This window comes from Vicia villosa, unplaced genomic scaffold (genome assembly GCF_029867415.1).
Source record: "Vicia villosa cultivar HV-30 ecotype Madison, WI unplaced genomic scaffold, Vvil1.0 ctg.003162F_1_1, whole genome shotgun sequence".
NCBI classification, from domain to species: Eukaryota; Viridiplantae; Streptophyta; class Magnoliopsida; order Fabales; family Fabaceae; genus Vicia; species Vicia villosa.
Genome location: NW_026706129.1, coordinates 23,993 through 41,889, shown reverse-complemented (window position 1 = coordinate 41,889; position 17,897 = coordinate 23,993). Strand labels below are relative to the sequence as shown.

Below are 17,897 nucleotides of genomic sequence, written 5' to 3'. Positions count from 1 at the left end.
AAGAGAACCTCTGTTCACTCCCTAGTGATACCTAACTGTTACAACTCTGCAGCAGCTATTGACACAATTAACAATAAACAATAACTTGATCTTGCTTTCCAGCTTTAATCAAGAACACAATACTCAACTCTTACCTACAGGTTTCGAGTGAGAACAATAGCTTATCTTACCTACAGGTTTCGAGAAGGACATGACAGTCATCCCACAACCTGGGTGGTCTACCTAGAGAAACCCTAATGACTACATCTTTTTGAATATGGTTCCTCTCTTTAAACTAGGTTACAAAGTTTCTATTTATAACCTATTCCCAATTGAACTTGGGCTTACAAATCGCAGCACTCCTTGCTGTTACAAATCAGCAGATATCTTCTGCTACAATCAAGGTCTTTTAATCATAAGTTTCCTAATTTATCTCCTAAATTAGAAACTGCTGAATCTTCAATCTTCTGATCTGATTCTTCAATATTCTGACTTGATTCTTTTGACCTTTAAATTTGCGCCACATAGGATTACATAATATTCATAGAATATTCTGTATCTGTTGAGAATCAAACTGAATCTTCATTCCAGTTCTGCAGGCGCGATGTCATGGTTGAAGTCATGACATTCCATATAACATCTTGCTTTTGTAACTGTTTTGTTCTTTTATATTTGCAAGACTTACACATTGTATTATGTTTTGCTGCTATTATGTTTTAGCCAAACATAGATACCAATCAGCCAATAAAAGCACCAACAAGATTGATTTCAAATTGCAAAGTTTCGGTTCTTAATGGTGTCAACTTTAAGGACTAATAGGAAAACATTTTAATTATTTTTGGCTGCATGGATCTTGACCTTGCATTAATGATAAATCAGCCCATTCTCCTATAGACTTCAGTACCTCTAATGAAAGGAAAATCATGAGAGGTGAGGTCGCTCTAATCGCATGAGTCTTAGGATCATAAAGTGCAGCGTTCTAGAGGCATTTAGGGATACTATATCTGAAGAAATAACAAGTGCCAAAGACTTCTTTGCTGAAATTGAAAAACGCTTTGCTAAAAGCGATAAGGCGGAAATAAGCACACTTTTTCAAAGTTTGATTTCTATAAAGTATAAAGGAAAAGGAAATGTAAAATAGTATATTATGGAAATATCTAATATTGTTTCCAACAAACTTAAGGCACAAAAGCTTGAGTTGTCGGATGACTTACTCATGCATTTGGTGTTAATATCTCTTCCTGCACTATTTGGTCGGGGAGAGAACAAAGTGGTCAAATTTTTATAGTACATTTAAGGACAAACTCCATGATAGCATTCCCTATGACAAATGGATTTTCACCCAAGGTCTTTCATGAGCACACTACTCACATGGGTGTTATATAATTAGAGGATTCTTTGGTTTAATGGGAGTTAGTCATTGTTAATCAATTATGTTCTATATTTAATAGTATATATACATACTCATATATTGGTATTACGTTTCTGATCAGAAATAAAGTTTGGTTATTCAGGTCATTGCACTTTGTATAATAATATTGATTTGATTAAAGTAAGGAGGATCAGTTGAAAATTGACATGTATTGATCACCTTCATGTGATTTTCATGCTACATATTCCATGATTAATCTATGTCATTTAGTTGTGTTTATATTGTGATCATTGATGGGTTTAATTATGACTGATATAATGAAAACCATTTTTGTCCTATATACTGATATAATTAATGGACAAGATGAGGATATGTCCATTGTTTATAATGGAAAATTTTGAGCTCATAAAGTTTAACACATTTATAAGATACATATATGACTAGTGGGAGATTGTTATACATTTTTGGGTCATATATGTAATAAATTAATGTGTTAGGACCATTAGTTAATTAGCCAAATTAAAGTGATCTATTTAATATAAAGTTTATGACTAAGAATGTAATTGTCATGAAAAATATTGTGTAAATACTAAAAGTCTTATTTCTATTTTTGTGATTGGTAAAATTGAAAGAAGAAACCTTGAATAATCATGATCCTTCATGGAAGGGCATGAGATTCTAAACTTGAATAAACATGACTCTTCATGAAAGGGCATGTGATTCTTATAAATAAGGGGTTATGGTCCCCAATTGTAGAGACAATAAAATATCATAGAATATTTATTTTGTTTATCCCATTGTAAGAGAAACTAAGGAATTAAGGAATCTACAATTGAAAGGTCATTTTCCTATCAAGATCATCTTCTTCTCATTGGAATTATATCAATTCTAAAGGTACACTTCCGCTTTATTTTTCATCTTGAATTGAGTATGGATGAATAAAGCCTTTATTAATTAAGAAAATTTTCAGCATATGAATGTCTAAATACAAAGTTATGTTGTAATTTATATGTGTATGTATCACTCAATAAAATATTTGTAAAAAATCAAATCAACCGAACCGAACCAAACCAAATTGGTTTGGTTTGATTCGGTTTTTTTAAAAGCCAACCGAATCAAATCAAACCACAAAATTTTTTCTCTTGCGCTTCGAATGATTTTTTTATCAAAACTGTCCACCGCACCGTGAACACCCCTAGTGATTCTTTTATTGAATTAAGTAGAATAAATAATTACCACTGCCATTTTTTCTTTCAATTTTACATTACTGACAAATCTAAATGATATTTGTGCGTTTATTTTTTGTATAAATATTTCTAAAATACTTTTTGTGTACAAAGATATGTCCTATTATTGCTTTTTATTTGCCAAAACAGTAGTAGTATCAATAAGACAATAAATATTATATTTTAAATGAGATTTATTTTTATAAAATGAATTTATATTTAGGAACTAGTAGTAACATTTGTTCATATTTTATTAATAAATATATGTGCCAAAATTATTTATAATTCATTCAGGAAAAGTTATTTCATATGGGCCTATGTAGAGACTAGGGCTTAATAATAGTAGCCCACAAAGCTGACTAACACGTCACCTTAGCTGTACTCTAGTTATTGGATTTGATGGCTGATAGAGGGGTAAAATAGTATTTATAACATTAGTTATTATTATTACTAGTATGGTTAAATATTAAATAAATATAATATTGTTATGGACTACATTATAAAATAAATAAATATAATATTGTTATGGTTAAATAATTATATTAAACAAAATGAAATATGTATATAAATAAAAATAATGAAATCATAAATTTTACGAATTAAAACTGAAATATGTATGAAAAAAATAATAAATAAATAAATAATTAGAACAGAATAACAATTATTATTAATTATGAAAGAGAAAAAAAACATTAGAACTGTTTATTTTATAGTTTTTATGTTAATAAATTTTAACGTGTGAAATTGTATGAAAAGAAATAATTTAAATTTTTGGATTACATTATAAAATAAATAAACATCAGTATATTATTTTTTCCACACAATTAACAAATTGACTCATATATAAATAACGTGGAATTAATTAATACTCTTAAAAAGAGTTGATTGTATTTAGTTCTGCATGCACAGAAAAAATGGATTTCAACAGTTTCCAAAATCTTTTGCACGTTTACCTACTAAAAAGAAGTCTAATAGGTAATAGGCCTTTGTGTATATATGGTGATAGAAACTTATTAAGTCCCACACTTCAAGTAACAAAGGACGAACCCTAAAGCAAAAAGTTGGAAGAAAAATGGGTAGTTTCTCCCAAGTAGCCAAAGCTTGCAGGTGGTTGTTCTTTTTCTTTTAATCCAATCTTTTTCTTTCGTTTGTTTTCTGTGGATTCTGAGTCTGTTCGATGATTGTTTCTTATGTAGGTCCTTGAAGTTTCTTGTCGTTGAGGACCCTGTGGAACGATTCGCGATAAAACGGAGGATGAAGCAAAGATCCAAGCTACTGCGAATGAGGTTGAGGACGAAGAAACAGCGGATTACCAGGTTGTGCAGTCAGTGGGCTTTACATGCAATCAACAGTGTTGCATGCGGCTGGGAAAGGGGGAGTAAGATTAAGAACATATCAATGGTATGGCAGAATGAGATGCTTGGAATCAAGTGGTCGGGGAAGCATCAGGAAATTAGGGCTGGTTTGGGTTTTGCTTTATTGGAAGACGTTCAATTTGTGGCTGATGTTATGGGAAGTGTGGGACTGCAGATAAATCCCAGAATGGTTGAGATATCCAATTCAGTGTATATTGGGAAGATCGCCTTTGAAAGTGAAAGGTATAACATTTTTATTCAACGATTGTCTTGAAAGAACATGATATTAGGTTAGATGACTTTAATTCCATTTCACGCATTAACTCTATGTTTGTCTTCTGTATGACAGTGACTGGATGATATGGGCAGAGTTGGTGAAGAAGCTAAAAACAATGGTTAGGAATATCTCTGTAGACACAAAATCTATTGTAATATCTACATTAAATGATTTGTTTGTTGATCCGTATGCTTCTGGTAATTTTGTGAAATTGTGATTGTGTAATGCAGGTTTAGGTGTTGATGGCTAAACTGGATGAAGTGGTTTGGCAGTTTTGGAAGAGCGGCAGTTTGTTTTGAATGATGTTGCTGGGTTATTTTGTTTTAAATCTATGAAGTTTAATGCAATGTTTGGAACTTTTTTTATTTAATATTGATAGTTTCTATTTGAATTGTAACAGACAATGGTTTGATAACTTTTTTTGTAATTCCAATATCATAGTTTTATGATTTGGACCGATGCTTGAAAATTTAAATGATTATCATGGTTTAGCTTTAGTTTAATCTGTTGTTGTTATTGTAATGGGTTGTGTTTCAGTTTTTATTAATTTGTGTAAGATATGTAAGTTAGTAGGATACAACTGTTAATGATATATAGTATGAAAAGTAAACATAAGGATATAATTATATGAAAGTAATATTGTAACAACATTTGCAGTTCAATATAATTGGTAATAATAAAATGGTAGAGAAAAAAGCATCTGAAAGCACAGATTATGTATAAATTACATTAATTTTTTTAATAAAATATTAAGTGTTTAAAATTATTTATAGTATTTTTTAAAAAATAAGATCTGTAGGATTTTTTAATTTGTAGGAGAAATAATAATAGCAATATCATTTGAATGGAATAAAATCTAAATTAAATTTAACAATTTCGGAAAAAATATTTATATATTTCTATTTTATGCCACGTCCCAGTTTAAAATTCCAACTGTTAGGCCCAATAATAAGTGTGTTAATATAATATTCTTTTAAAATATAAATTTCATGTTATCTGGAGTTATTGATTCCTAATTATTACGTGAGTAGAAAAAAATAACTTGACAATTTTTGCTCTAACATCTACATAATAATTTTAAAAAAATTATATATGAAGTATTTATAAAGTAATATGTGACTTAATTTCTGCATATGATAAATTTTATTTTGATATTAAATGTGATGAAATAAACTAATAGTTCATTTAAAAATAGTTGATAACATATAATAATTGCCCCTAAAAATTGGATTCTACTATATAGGTATAAAAAAAAATATTTATATAGTTTTTTGCTGTTTTGAAATGCCGGGAAAAATGGTAAAGAGGAAGTAATAAAAAACAAAACAAAGGAGAACTAAATATAAAAACACTGCATGGTATTGGTAAAGCTAAAAAAAGTAGTGTATGCATGTATATTTGAAGTTAACGGATGCTGATAACTTAAATGCATTTTTTTAGTTACAATACAAAGCGTTGTTCCAAATGTTTAGTAATTGCTTTGGTTACAGCGTGGATAATAGGCAACAGTTATGATTGATTAAATAGGTGTCATTTATTGAAGAAGTCTGGGGAAACTGAAGCGTGCAAGGTATAGTCACGATATATTTTGGACTATTCACATTACATCACTTTTACTGATTTCATTCCTCTCGTTTAGAAAAAAAACGGACATTTCTTCAAAAGATACTAAGAAATGAAGACATTGAGGGGTGGACGAAAGCCAACGCATGGGTGGATATCAGACGACGATGAAGATGTCATCAGGTCAGAAACATGAATTCCTGCTCTATTTCACTTGTTGGGATTTTTTCCAGGCCCGATCTATTTAGGTTTTAGGGTTTTTTGATTTATGCTGCATGATAAAATGGTTTTGTGTGAGTTTTAGAAAATGATGTGAATGGAGTTGAACCCTTACTATTTCTGAAATTCACCTTTCGGAATATTGTGAAAGTTTGATTTATCTTTGTTTGCCTGTTAGTGTTACTCACTATTTCGTAATAGTTTTCATTTTCGGTCCAGATTGTCATCTTATATCTATTTTCAAGTTGTTAATCTTGAAATTTTTAAGCTTATTTAAGTAAGACTTAGGGTTATTATTGTTTATTTCGCATTCATAACGTCCTAACGGACTTACAACTGTTCTTCCAGTGAGGAGACAACAATGAATGAGATAGAGAAACTCGTGAATGAGGTTGCAGATGGTTCTGAAAAACAATCTTGTGCCAGGTCTGTTAGAAAAGATAGGACAAAATCGAAGAAATCTGTTACATTTGCAGAAACTTCAAAGAATGCCCCTGAAGTTGTTTCAAATGTCATCAACACAGTTGTTCCTATAAGGAATGTTAAGGTTGAACAATATGATGTCCCCCTTGTCTCTGGGAACGATAGTGAACCAAATAGCAAAACCACTGAGAACTCCAACACTGTTGTTGAGAAAACAGTTGGAAACAAAGCAAGTGTTCTTGATAAGAGAACAAATATGCAGGCTGAGTGCAGGACTGCCAACAAAAGAGCTGTTACAGATGGGAATCAGAAAAGAACTGTGAAACTTGCAAAAAAGGGCAAAAATGTTTCAAATGTTAGGATAAGAATGTGGGGGGGAAAGCCAACTTACTGCTGGGATATTGCTATAAAGAATTCAAAAGTAAAGAAGGATAATGTCCAGGTAAGCATGCTCGAAATTTACCTTGTATTTTAATACTTTGCTGATGTCAAGTGTTTGATCAATGGAATCTCTGTGTTGTTGCAGCATTTCCCTAAGCAGATAGCAATAGACTGCTTGGCAAGTAATTAGAAGGAGGTAACCATTAGAGATTGTGATTTGTATCAACAATTCAAGTGTACTGTGAAGACGGCATATCGTAACGGGGTTCCAAGTCCATCTGAGAAATACATGACTCAAGGATGGTACGCATATGTGAAGGCCAAAGGGTTTAAGAGAGGTGACAAACTGACATGTCAACTGGCCCGACATGGTACTTTCATTTATGTTACGATGAAGAAGAAATGATGGGTCTTGGAAAGTTGTGGAAGAAACTTGCTATTAATTATGTTGTTTAAGTATTTTCAGTTCATAAACTATTTTTCCTTTATGTATGGGGGAATTTAAATCTTGTTGTTGGATGGCATTTTGTGTTGAACTTTTCCTGCAATGCTCTTTAACTCTATCAAAACTCAACTATCTTTTTTGTTTAAATTCTAATGGTTACATCTTTTTTATAATTCTGATGTTATGGTATCTATAAGTTTATTTGTATGTTATGGATAACTATTTTGGCACCTAACTTTAATGTGATTCATATGTTTGGAATATGAAAACTATTATTTTGTTACAATGCTGTCATTTAGGATATGAATTCCTTTTTTACTGTATTTATTAAAAAAGTGAAAATATTTAAAAAATACATAAGTCCAAACTCTATTGGATTTTTAAATAGATGTTTTTTATAATTTAAAATACTATATGAATTAATTTATGTTGTATTGCGAGTAAAATAAGATTTATATTTGAAACATAAATAAGAAATTAAAAAAAGTAATAATGTATGGTTTACAATATATGTATACATGTTACAAAGTATAATGTTGAATATTATTTTAATTTGTTTTGGTTTTTATGTCATATAAAATAAAGGCCCATTAAATTCCACGGCCCAAAATGTAAGTGTATACCTATGAGCATATATAGGAAGTTGTAGAGAAATGGAAATATCTTGCTCTATTATCACTACAACTTTGGAGATGGTGAAGTGGGGTGTACCATTTGTTCCTTCTCCTTCCAGCAGGTAAGTAGACTATGCATGCTTAAGTAGAAAATTTCTTCTGACATAAAAATAATTCAGATTTCTCTATTTTTGCATGCAATGAAAAACTTGATCTCAATTAGGGATATATAGTTGATAACTAAGTATTTATTAAAGATTTTTGTTAGATCTGTACTAAGATGACTGCTGTTCTTAACAACAAAAAAAGAATGAATAGTTATATTCGAAATAATTTTGTTATAATTTGTAAAATAATTATACTGTTGTATATAATGTTTAAGTGATCCGGAAAGAGACTCCCTTGAGTGGGCACGTCAAATCATTAAAGAGTTCGACGAAGAGCAAGATAAAATGTTAAAAACTCTCATAAACGATGGATTTCTTACTGAAGTAGAATGCATGGCTGATTATAGTGGTGAAGTAAAGTGGAGGAAGCATGTCACAGAATCAAACATGCTTGGACAAAATGCACTGGTAAATATCTTGAAAAATTTAATGTATTTATGTTTATATTTGTACAACTAATTTACATATCATGCATGTTATAAATTCTGTAGAATATTCCAATGGAAATATCAAAGACGTGCTTTGGAAAGACGCAGAATGCAATAAGGATGGTAGATCTTGTTGATGGAAAAGGATATCACTGCGTAATTCTTAGGGCCAGAAGGAATGAGTATGAAATACATATTGGGCTTGGATGGTACTCTTTTGCAAGAGAGAAAAAACTTAAATCAGGATACGTGCTTGAATTCTCAATGATTCCATTTTCAGATCTGATATTTGTTGAGTTAGTGAATAGGAATTGATGTTGCTGGTATGTTTTATACGAAGGTACTGTGTTGGGTTGGTTGTTTTTTATCTTTAGAGTTTGTGTTGTGAATGGTATTTGTTTAAGAATATGGATTTTATGTTGACTGTGATTTAGTTTTACCTCTGTTTATTTCTATGAATGATGATGCAAATGTTATATTGTTTGGTAACAACGTGAATTACGGTGTCGTTGTATTGTTTTATTAAAAAGTGGATCTTTTTATGATGTAATTCTTTTAGAGCATGTTTTTGTTTCTCTAAATCTTTAGATTAATGATATATAATTGAAGAATGTGTGAATTGCAAAAAAAATAGATATACATGAGTTGCATATATTATATATTGCAATTACAAAAAAAAATATTGTGCATCTACAAAAAAATCATAGTATCCTTCAAGATCTTCATTAGAAACCCGCGAACTTGAAATGATTAACGTGCATGGCGTTTAATTTCAAAATACTAATTGAATAGAACATTTAAATGTCCAACTATAAATTTTCAAAGACTTCTTTGAAAACGACATTCGTCGTCACCGACAATGGTTGTTTGTCTTTGTCGTGAATTAAAATCTTTAGACCCTTTTTGCTCTTTACTCTTGAAACTGCCACATAAAATTGACCATGACTGAACACGCTTCTTGGCAAATATATACCGACAAAATCTAAAGACTGACCTTGAGATTTGTTAATTGTCATAGCGTAGCATACCATTATAGGAAACTGTCTTCTGGTCATTCGGAAGGGCCATGGGGATTGAGTCGGAGTTATGTCCATCCGTGCAATGTATACGACACCACCAATGTTCTTTCCAGAAATAATTTTTGCTTCTATAACATGATCGGCCAATTTGGTAACAATGAGACGTGTTCCATTGCAAAGACCTTCTGCTTGATCAATATTCCTGAGAAGCATTATTGGAGTACCGATCTTCAATTTGATTTTATGATTGGGGACACCAGAAGCTTGCAAGGCATTCAAAAATTCAGGAGTTAAAACATCAAAAGATTCATTGCCGTCACCGTCTGTGGTATCAACTGAATCCGAGCTTAAATACTCTTTCTCTTGACCTGCAGGTTGATAATGTTATTTGTTGTCGTACATAATATTGGGCATGAAAAAATAAAATACACAATGAAATCTTAGAAAGAAATGTTGATTACCGGGAACAAATTCTAAAATATACTGATTGATTTGATCAACAGTCTCTATGGTTCCAGCTAATATTGCCCTTGACTGTAGAAAATCCACATTATTGTAATTAACATCAAAATTTGGATAGGTGTTTTCAAATATTGCCTCAAGGGGATCATCAAAATCAGAGATCAACAGATCTTTAGGAACGTCGATCTCTGCGTAACCATCATTTGGTTCTGATATCTTCCCATCTCCAACAGTTAAAATCCAATCTGAGAAATGTCTTAACTCTGCAGAACTGGTGGATGTTGCCGACTGCTGTAGTCGCATGTTCTTTGTAAGTTTCAAAACCTTGCAGTGATCCCATATGTATGATGAATTTATTGTAGCATGAACTATATCTGAGCGGCTGCCTCTTGGAATAACTGGAAGAATTTGCCTGAAATCACCGCCGTAGACTATTACCTTACCTCCAAATATTTTATTTGATGCTTTGGATCCACCCATGATATCCTTCAGAGTTTTATCCAATGCCTCAAAACAAAATTTATGACACATTGGAGCCTCGTCCCAGATTATCAACTTTGATAGTTTTAATAGATCACCTCTATCGCTCCCTTTGTTTATGTCGCATGTGGAAGATTCAAGCGTGGGAATCGGAATTTTGAATTTAGAATGCACCTTCCGGCCACCTGGAAGTAATAGTGAGGCAATTCCAAAAGAAGCAACTGTCAAACATATTTGTTTCTTTGATCTTATATAAGAAGCTAATGTTCTCCACATATAGGTTTTGCCTGTACCGTCGTAACCATAAAGAAAGAACCCGCCTCCATTCTGGTTATTCACGGCCATCATGATTTGCTTGAATACATCCCTTTGTTCATCTGTTGGTAATTAGACGATTATTCTTAATCAATCGTAAGATACTATGCTATACTATATAATTTGGTTTTACATTTATAACAAAATACAAATGGACAGTGAAGAAACCTGTGAGATTCTGATACAGCATGTTAAATTCTTGAAGTTGTTCATCGGGATTGTAGTTCCGCTCTTCGTAAATAAGCTTGTTGCCAAATTCTTCGGGAACATATCCTTGTGGTTTTGGCATCCCAGGAAAGTTGCTTAGGCTCTTACGATTGCGTTGTAGTAGCTTTTCTATCTCAATCAATGTCAGATTGTAGATTTCTTGTTCTGATAACCTCAAACCTATTTTAACAAAAGTGTGCAATAGAATTATTTAAAAAATGAAGTTAAGGAAGTTGATATCTACTTTTTGCTTCAATGACATGTTACCTCTGTTGTTGGCAATAGTCTGCTGAGAGTAAAGAATTCCATCGGATAGAAGATGTCGTGTTTTGCTCCATACATGCCTTGGTCTGTTAATGCTACTTGACAACAACATGTGGACAAAAAGCAATCTTAAATAATGGCCAGAACCCCACTGAAATGCCTCTGAAATAGCAGCTATAAATTCGCGATCATCCCCAATAAAACCCATTGCAAAACATGCATCACGGAATGTATCGTACTTGACGTTATTAACTATTTTCAGTTCTGAATAATTTCGAGGGTCCTTCACATGTGTAAGCATCATTCTGAGAAAGTACAATTCTCCTGTAGTTGGAGGAACCCAAATTAACCTGCCAATTGTGTAACCCTTCTGCCTGGGTTTCCACTCTCTTTTCTTTTTGACATATACAAACTTTGAAACAAAATTGCTATAAGTTAACTGTTGAGCTTCGGTGTATTTCTGATTAGCTTCAAACCATGCCGTAAACATCGATTCAGTTACACTTGGTTTCTCAAGAACATTAGAAACATTGCTGATGTCAGTATAGTAGACTGAATGTTGACCTTCGCAATGGAAGTGTAATCTTTCACAACTGGTTTCCTTCCATGAATGGGGAAACCATAAATTCTCCAAGATGCTTCACTTGGAGAAACATACCTACAGTCAATATACTGCTTGATTTCATCAACATCTTGACTCTCGATAGGACATCCATTTTCATTCATGACAATTGCAGCAGTTATTCGATCATAGCCTTTGTTGATGTATTTAAACAAATATTTTATGGATGTGCTTTGATTGCACCATTCCATATTAATATGAGTTCTAAACTTCAACAACAATTTTGCATTGTAAGGAACAACAAATCTATTGTCAACCTCTATACCATTCCTAATGACAGTGTGACCGTTGTCCCTTCTTCTGTAAACCGGATAACCATCTTGATCGACGACTGTATCAGCCCGAAAGTCTTTAGGAAAGTATTTGGAACATTTACCTTCCTTCATGCATTGCAAAGACCGGTTTGCGTTTCCGCATGGTCCGTGAATCATGTGACTTTTTACCAAGTTATATAAGTCTCCGTCGGTGTCCTTGTTCGGAATTTCGGCAGATATGATACGGTCAATATCAGCAGGTGTTAGATATTTGCTGGATGGATGTAGAAATATCAAAATATGAGCGTGGGGCAGGCCTCTTTTCTGAAACTCAATGGTGTACATATCTACAACAGAAAAAAAATGTATGAATAATGATGTTTAAGAATCAAAATAATATATGCCAAGTTTTGAAATGAATCAATACTTACACGCAAGAACTTTGCCCATACAACTTTTTTTAGTCAAATCTGACAGTAACTCATCGAATTTCATCTTAAATATTCTCGTTATGAGGTCCGGCCGATCTGCTGGTGTCAGATTATTAGAAGCAAGTACACGTTTCAATTCTGGCCAGTTTGGATTACACGTAAACGTTATGAATAGATCGGGAAATCCAACATAACTACATATTGCCATTCCATCAAAGTAAAGTTGATCCATGTATCTGCGACTACCAACATACGAAGATGGAAGGACAACCCTTTTCCCTGTGTTTACACCATCGGTATGTCCATTGGTTCTGACATCTGTTAGATATTTATACTTTCCAACTCGAAGTTTAGATTGATTTTTTCTTAACCATCGAAGTCTCTCAGATTCCATCATTGTATAACCATCAACCAAAAACTGTTGAAATAACCTTCTTGATCTGATAACTGTTTGGGCCTCATTCTTTCTGGCTTGAATACGAAATGCGAACCACTCTCTAATTGTGAGTCTATTTCTTTTAGTTGCTTGCTCCCACAGAACATCCTCGTTGTCGGCTACTCCAATCATTGATTCTGAGTTACGTCTATTGTTGGAATCTTGATTGCGATGTCTAATGTTAGGCCTGTAACCATCTTCGCCGTAAGGGAAAAGTAATGGATATTGAAATCCCAAATATGATGTATGATATTCATCTACTCTTTGAAGTTGTCTAGTCTGTTTGTGCATTATTATGTCCCTCTTCTCAGCAGTATCAATATCACCAACAATTAGAGCAGCAACTTCGGAAACAGTTGGTTGATTATAAATTCTTCCATCGGTGCGTCGCTCAGAAATAAGACGGAGCTTTAGGTCAGAAACATTGCCTTCGGAAAGTATATCCCTTGCCATCTTAAAACTTTGAGCATGAACATTGTGTTGATATAACATAGAAGAGAGTTTTTTCACTATGTCAACATCTATTCCGTCTTTTGTCTTGCAAAGAATGAAAACAAAAAAATGGTATATGGTCCATATCGCATAAAACAGAGCATATTATTATACATGAAGTAATTAATAAACATACTTGAATCCGTTTACTCTATGCTGTATTTCATGTTCAGTATCATATATATAGAGTTGTGCAAATCGGGGATTTTGTCCTGGCAATGGTAACATGCTACCTATACGATGACATGATTGTCCTTGAATTCGATAATTTGGAGGACCTCTACCATTGTTAAAACGGTTGTCCATTTTAGCACCCAGAGACGTAAATGAAAACATCATGTTGAAAAGACGTATTTGTTGTTGAAATAGTTTTGATTCAGGGTTTGTTTGGTCAAACAACAGTTTCTGTAACACCGGTGGAGGTTCTCTCAATAGAGGAATTTGAACTTTACCATCCCCGCAACACATTGTGAACTTAGGATTTAATGTTTGCCGACACTTGGTCTTCCTTTCTAAATACCACATGTTTGCACCATATTTTGGACATTCAAACACTGGATCACCTATGTCGTAAAAATCTCCTACATGAATGCATAGCTAAGTTAACAGATCAAAAGATGTTTAACAATATAATTTAACTGACAATGATTACATTATTGTTACAAAACCTGATGGTAGTGCATTGACCATTACAACTTGATTGTCCATATCTTCTTCATCTTCGTCCATAACCATGTTGTCGTCTGAACTCTAACCTATGGAAATTGATACATGCAAAGTTAATTAGAAATTTGTTTAATGTTTAAATTCATTGAGAATGTACATTACCATAAATAAACCATACTCTCTGACGAATCATCATGCATATTATCCTCTTCGTTGTCATCTTCAAAAAGTTCATTGATTTCAGTAGTATGTAATGGAGAGTTTTTTGAAGATGTAGAACCACATTCACCAACAACGTTATCAAATCTATTCTTTAAATTCGTCCCTATATTATTGATGTTCCTGCATGTAACGACTCTTGGACGTTTTTTATTCAACGAATTTGCAAGACTACTGATCACTGAGGAAGCATGAGTTTTCTGCAAAGTTGTTAAAACCGAATTGCTGGAACTTGGAATGTTATGAGAGATGGTAGAAAATGGAATTCTTGCATGAGCATTATCATGTTTACTAATTGGGGTAGTCTTTCCTACATTCTCCTTCTGCAGTCCATTCAATTTCTTTGCTCTCTTGGATTGAAGTTGACGTTTACGATGAAGTCTTGCTTCTGCTGATCTTTTTTTGCTTAACACACTGCTAAACCATTTATCTTCAAGAGCCTTTTGATTCAGATCATCCATATTTATGCTAATTTGATTTGTTTAGACAGAATTTCGGACAAAGACTTGGTAGGAATATAAAGCCATAATATATGTATGTTTAAGTTATGTGGATATGTAATAATTATAGTAGGAGTTGATATTAGCAATGATGCTTTTGTTTGGTCCTTTACTTTCATCTACACGCTTAGCATAGTCATTAATTAATCTCTTTCATACACAATTTTGTTTTGAAATTGTAATGATTATCATTCTTGGCATTACACGTTAAGTGTCATTAAACATCCAAAGCATGATAGAAAAGCAATGATGATTGCTTAAAGTGTGAAACAAACTTAACTTGTCTAGTTTCCAAAGCATGTAATAAATGAAATGAGTGAGTAAGTGGCTTGAGTAAAAAAGGGAGATTATTGAAAATATTTCATAAATAAATAAAAACTATTATAAGTTTAGCAACAAAAATAATGGAATAGCAAAAGTTATATTGGTTGATGAGAATATCTGTTTTTGAAAATATTAATAGGAGCATGATTTAGTAATTCATGCCATATTTAAAAAGAACCATAAATATGCAAGAAAAAAAAAGGTTCAAATTAAACTTGTATAATTTTGTTATTATGATTTTGTAAATAAAATATATAGGTTGAATGTGAGATGGTTAAATTGTTACATAAAAAATTTAAATAACAATATCTCACCTGCAGCATATATTAGAATCATATTATGTAAACTAATATGATTAAGTAAAAGTACAATTGGATTGGGCATAAATGTAAAAATATCTCACATGCATCTTGTCCAAAAGTGATAAACAAAAGTAGATATAATTTTGAAACAATACAACCCAAATAAACTGTCATAACAATAAATTCAGAATAAGACATTGATTAAAATTGAACAAAATAATTCCATGGCAATCTCGAAATTGAAATTAAATAAAATGCTTGAATACAAAAAATACATGTTGTCCAAGAATGAAAGGTTTGTTGGTACAAAATGCAGTACCACTAAGTAAATTAAACAATACATCCCATAAACTTAACAACCAAAAAACATAAACCATAGGATTTTAAGTTCCAGCAAATAAGATATAGGATGCATAAAATAAAAAAGTTGATGAAGTCTTCAAGCATTTGGTTCAATCTTCACTTTTTTGGGTGGTTTAGTTCCTGAATATTTTGTAAGTCCTAAAATCTGACAATCCGATTCTTCAACATCAACAGCATGAGAAACACTCTTTGATGGGGTATTGGCCAAACTCTTGTCAGGATCATTTTCTCCAAATGCAGATAAGGACTCCTTCAAATGTAGTAAACAGATTTAGTAAAATATGGAATAAAATACATGTTTTGCATGGGAACATTGCAAATTATCAAATAACATACCATGGAAGTATCAACATGATCAGCAACAGCATTTTGCATGGGAGGAAGACTATGAGCCTATGTTATACAATAGGATATTATTAATACAGTTGGATTCCAGTTAATTTAAGATATTCAAGCGGATTACTATAAACTGAAAAACCTCATCAGCAATATAATTCTTTTCAATTTGACTGACAAATTCTTCATCATAAGAAAGCTTCCAAACAGATGCTTGCCCAAAGGTTGGTTGTACTTTAGCTCTCAAAGCCATTTTCTTTTCCAATAACATGTCAAGCTCGTCAGGATAAACCATGGGATCATCTTCACCATTCTAAAGTTGAAAAAGTATGTTAGAAACCATATATTATACTATTTTACAAAGAAACTAAATTATTAACATACCTCTAACATTGATTTATGCATGCTATCAGCAGACTGTCCTATAAACTGCTCACAGTCGGCATCCCAAAATACAAATCGGAACTTTGATTCACCGTCATAAACATATATATCAACTTTGTACCTATTACATAAATACATATAATAAAATTGAGTGATCTTAGACAAAAGGGTTAAAAGGTCATAAATAGAAAATATTATAACAAACAACCTTGGTATGGGTTTGTGAACATTTTCGCCACAGATACACTTGTATGGATTGTTCAAATCAGTAGCCTTCACAGAGCACTTTGTGCAACTATAGTAAAACCAACCATGCTTGGATACATAAAATTTCGTGGTAGTTCCAACAGTAACACATAACATGTCCTAAAAATAAAAATAAAAACATTACAAATACATATAGATAATTGGTAATAACTTGAATATACATTTACAAATTTCTGAGTTATACTTGTTTGATTTTGCAGAATTGACTCAAAGGAATGCACTTTGCCTTATGAACAAATTTTTCAAGTGTTGTAAACTGAGATCCACCAGACCAAAGAGACATAGATTTGGCAGATTGCGAAGGCTTTTGGGATTGCTCATTTGCAGGCAACCTGGGAATATTATAATAAATCCATGTTATAAATTGGAATCAACATACAAAACTAATTGAATTAAAAGACTGCCTAATGTTAATACTTTGACAAAAACTCAGAAATCTCCGGGATGTCTTCGTTGATTAGTAGCTTTGAACCACTCCATGCATTGGATACTGATTGAAGAAAAAAAAGTTTACAACATTGTTGAAAAAATGTGATAAGGCAAACAACAGAAAAAAAAACAAACCCTGGGAATCCTTGATCATTGCATGGGTTAGTATGATGACAATAGCACCCGTGTTAGTTGGGTCATTATAATAATCCAAAAACTTAGAACCATAGCTCTCCCATAATGTGCAGTTAATAATGTCACCACTGAGATGTTAAACCAAAAATTGGGTTAAGAAAATTTTACATTGAATCATAATTATCGATAACTAAATACTGAAAGAGGATTAAGGGGAACAAATATACCTCAAATCTTTCAGACTGAGGGCCACAAATGTCTTCTTCCCTGGAGTGTTTGATTGCATATTGTTTATCTCATGTACAACACCTATAATATCTGCAAAAGAGATCAAATATAAAAAATGTTATAAGTAAATGGATCCTTATAAGAAGTAAAGCGTGCTTAATGCTTTTTTCTACCTTCAAGTCTGTTAAGATGACATTTGCCTGCATTAATTTCGGAAAACTCTTTGAAATAATACTTCAGAGGAGGAATATTTTGGACATCCATATGTTTCATGGTCGTACCACCAAGGAACACGAATTTCTTCGAATGGTCA

The 17,897-nt window shown here is 32.4% G+C and overlaps 3 protein-coding genes across 3 annotated transcripts; all 3 read right to left on the bottom strand.

Moving 5' to 3' along the window:
* Positions 1 to 9,258: 9,258 nt before the first annotated feature.
* LOC131640489 (uncharacterized) lies at positions 9,259 to 11,686 on the bottom strand. The gene is made up of 4 exons (XM_058910878.1): positions 11,200 to 11,686; positions 10,894 to 11,112; positions 9,930 to 10,787; positions 9,259 to 9,836 (listed from the first exon to the last, which is right to left on the bottom strand). Exons 1-4 carry the CDS (start codon positions 11,684 to 11,686, stop codon positions 9,259 to 9,261), a joined length of 2,142 nt encoding a protein of 713 aa, XP_058766861.1.
* An 8-nt stretch (positions 11,687 to 11,694) lies between these two features.
* LOC131640488 (uncharacterized) lies at positions 11,695 to 14,777 on the bottom strand. Its single transcript, XM_058910877.1, has 5 exons — positions 14,271 to 14,777; positions 14,100 to 14,181; positions 13,582 to 14,012; positions 12,504 to 13,476; positions 11,695 to 12,419 (listed from the first exon to the last, which is right to left on the bottom strand). Exons 1-5 carry the CDS (start codon positions 14,775 to 14,777, stop codon positions 11,695 to 11,697), a joined length of 2,718 nt encoding a protein of 905 aa, XP_058766860.1.
* A 1,464-nt stretch (positions 14,778 to 16,241) lies between these two features.
* On the bottom strand, positions 16,242 to 17,642 carry LOC131640487 (uncharacterized). Its single transcript, XM_058910876.1, has 7 exons — positions 17,584 to 17,642; positions 17,357 to 17,484; positions 17,210 to 17,282; positions 16,977 to 17,124; positions 16,734 to 16,891; positions 16,526 to 16,646; positions 16,242 to 16,454 (listed from the first exon to the last, which is right to left on the bottom strand). Exons 1-7 carry the CDS (start codon positions 17,640 to 17,642, stop codon positions 16,242 to 16,244), a joined length of 900 nt encoding a protein of 299 aa, XP_058766859.1.
* Positions 17,643 to 17,897: the final 255 nt, after the last annotated feature.